Source organism: Oryctolagus cuniculus, chromosome 15 (genome assembly GCF_964237555.1).
Source record: "Oryctolagus cuniculus chromosome 15, mOryCun1.1, whole genome shotgun sequence".
Classification (NCBI taxonomy): domain Eukaryota; kingdom Metazoa; phylum Chordata; class Mammalia; order Lagomorpha; family Leporidae; genus Oryctolagus; species Oryctolagus cuniculus.
Window position 1 is genome coordinate 19,191,899 of NC_091446.1, and position 3,181 is coordinate 19,195,079.

Genomic DNA, 3,181 nt, shown 5'->3' on the forward strand with positions numbered 1-3,181 from the left:
CCAGGGCTGGGGAACCCCGAGGGATGGGGGCGTCCTATCAAAAATAGTGTCTATTTACAGTGGGAGGTGAGAGGCGTGGGCAGGACTGCCCTGAGTGTTTTTTTGTCCTTGCTTTTTGTTTTTTTTTTTAAAGTTGCAAGTGGGGAGGGAGACCAGTTAGCCAGGGCTGGGTGACCCCCGCTGTCCTTTAACCCTGGGCGAGTCGGGCCCTGCGGAGTCCACTGGGGAGCCGGTCTGGGGTGCGGGGTGGGGGGCTCCCGCCTTTAGGAAACAACACTGATGAAGGGGGACCCACCAGGACACCCGACAGCGGCCGGGCGGGGGTGCGCATGGCCGGCCAGCCCTGCCGGCAGGAACCTGCCCTCCTGCGAACTGCAGGGGCAATCTCCGAGCCTGGAATCGCGGGCAGCAGCGGGCAGGACCCGGGTCCCCGCACCGCCTCGCCGGCTCACACGATCCGCTTCCTGTCCCCGCGGCATAGGATCTTCTTGAAGGCGCGGCGGAAGTCGTGGTTGAAGATGGTGTAGATGACCGGGTTCAGCGAGCTGTTGCAGTAGCCGAACCAGAAGAAGAACTTGAAGAGCGTGGGCGGCACGGAGCAGCCGACGGCCGTGAGCGTGTAGGTGAAGAAGAAGGGGAACCAGCACACCACAAACACCCCGATGACCACGGCTAGCACGAACGTGAAGCGTTTTTCGCGGTTCTGCCGCCCGCGCCAGCGAGACGCCTTGGCGCCCCCGGCGCGTGTCTCCCCGGGCCCGGCCGCCGACGCCCCGGGCCCCGCGGTCCCGGGCGCGCGCCGAGGGATGCTGTCCCCGGGCTTCACCTGGCTCGCTCGGGCCTTGCCCGGGGCCCGCGGCTTGCGGGGCCCCGGGGGCCGCTCGGCGTGCTCGGACGACGAGCTCTCCTCCAGGTCCAACGCGTCGGTTTCGCGCGGCCCGGCCGCTGCGGGCTCGCCAGCCGCGCCGTTGAGCTGCGTGGGCAGCGGCTCGGTCTCGGCGCTCGCGGAGCCCGCGCCGCGCTCGGGGCCCAGGCCATTAGGCCTGCGCTCGGCGGCCCCGGCTGGCGCGGCGGCGGCGGCGGCGGCGGTGGTGGTGGCGGAGGCGTCCGGACCCCTGCGGCTTGGCGGCACGCGCGTGCGGCGCTTGGCGATCTGGTAGATGCGCACGTAGACCAGGATCATGATGAGGCAAGGCACGAAGAAGGAGCCGGTGCAGGAGGCGATCACGTACCACTTCTGGTCGTTGATTTCGCAGCGCTGCCGCCCGCCGCCGCCGCCGCCGCCCTTCCTCTCGATGGAGATGAGCGGCGGGAAGGAGATGACGGCCGAGATGACCCACACGGTGACGATGATGGCCTTGATGCGGCGCGGCGTGCGCTTCAGGTTGTACTCGATGGCCTGCGTGATGGACCAGTAGCGGTCCAGGCTGATGGCGCACAGGTGCGCGATGGACGACGTGCAGAAGAGCACGTCGAGCGCCAGGTAGATCTCGCACCACGCCTGGCCAAAATACCAGTAGCCCATGACCTCGTTGGCCAGCGAGAAGGGGATGACAAGCGTGGCCACCAGGATGTCGGCCGAGGCCAGCGACACCAGGAAGAGGTTTTGGGGCGCCTTGAGCGCGCGGCTGGTGAACACGGCGATGATGACCAGCACGTTGCCGAACACGGTGAGCAGCATGAGCAGGCCGGCCAGGCACACCAGCGTGAGCGTCACCTGCAGGGAGTACGGGCTGGCCCGGGCGCCGCCCCCTGGCGCCTCGCTCCCGTTCCAGCTCCCGTTGCCCGCGTCCGGCTCCAGGGAGCCCATGGGCGCGAAGCTGCCCTCGGCCAGCGGTTGCTCCTGGCGGAACATGAACGCGGGCGCCCGCTCGCCCGGGCCTGCTGCCAGCAGCCTTCCGGCCCGGCGTCCGTGGGTCCTCCTCTTCCTCCCGCGCCCCGCGCGCCCCGCAGCGCCTCACATAGGGAGGGGGCCGCGGGGAGGCCGCGCCCGAGCTGGGAGGGCGCTAGTGGGGGCTCATGGTCCCGGCTCCCGCGAACAGCGCCGGCCGCCGCTGCGGGCGCTCCGCGTGGGCGCCTTCTCTCTCGGGGCCCCTGTACACGGCCAAGTTTTGTTTGTCCGCCAAGGGAGAGATTAGGGCGAGTGAGCCGGTGGGCAAAACGAGATTTATTCTTCAAGAAGGAACAGAAATCATCGGTGGCCGGCTGGCTTGGAAGGGCGACAGGAAATTGTTTCTGTGTCTGCAAGTTCTATATGTACGGAATATATGTGTATCTCGACTCCTGAGCCTGAGCGAAAGCGAGAGGGCTGGCTTACCGTGTGCGAGGTCCGCCGCGCCCCCAGGAAGCGGAGCCGGCGTGCGGGTGCGGGCTGGGGTCCTGCGTCTGTCTCCTTAGATCCCCGAGGCGAGGACCGGCTCTCTCGCTGCCCCCAGGCGCGGCGGTGCGGGCCGCCTTCGGCCCGGGGCCAGGGCACCGACTCCGCCGCCTCTCGGAGCGCCGCGGGACTTCCAAAGTTGCGCTCCCTGCGGGGGCTGGAGCGCGACGCGCGGAGCTCGGGGGCGGTGGCGGGGCGAGGGGTGTGGGCGCCGCATGAAAGCGCCCCAGGGCTCAGGCAGGCTGGGGGCAGGTGAGCAGGCGCCGCTCCGGGAGCCGCCGGCCCGTGGCAGGGCGTCTCCTGGCCGTCGACCGGGTGGGCGCCGAGCCCTGCCAGCCGGCCGGGCCGGGGGTCCGGGGACGGCGTGAGCTGGGGCAGGAGCGCGCGGCCGCAGAGACAGCGCTGGGGTGGCCGGGCGGCGGCGCGCCGGCCGCTGGGCGTCTGCACGGAAGCCGGAGCCGCTGCTGCTCGCCGCGCTACGGTGGACTGGTTTTATAGTCCCAGGATCAAGCCGGCGTCGCCGAGCAGCCGGCGTCAGCCCCCACGTGGGAAGCCGACCCTCCTCCGCCCCTCGCGCCTCCCCTCCGCCAGTCTAGCGCCCGCACCCCGCGCAGGACCCCGGGGAGCGCTGCCCCCGAGGCTGAGCCGGCCCGCTCCGGAGGCGGAGACCTTGAGCGAGGGGCTTCACCAGACAGACACCAGACAGAGGAGTGGGAGGCGGCTCCTGCTGCGAGCTGGCCGGGCCGGGCCGGGCCGGCAGAAGGCGGCGGGCACCCAGGAGTCCCCATAGCCAGCTGGGTCCTG

The 3,181-nt window shown here is 70.6% G+C and overlaps 1 protein-coding gene across 1 annotated transcript; it reads right to left on the reverse strand.

The window, feature by feature from the left end:
• Window positions 1–448: 448 nt before the first annotated feature.
• On the reverse strand, window positions 449–1,810 carry ADRA2A (adrenoceptor alpha 2A). Its single transcript, NM_001082693.1, is given in 7 exon segments — window positions 449–718; window positions 721–740; window positions 743–845; window positions 847–868; window positions 870–1,024; window positions 1,027–1,112; window positions 1,114–1,810. Coding segments are annotated over 7 exon segments (1,353 nt in total).
• Window positions 1,811–3,181: the final 1,371 nt, after the last annotated feature.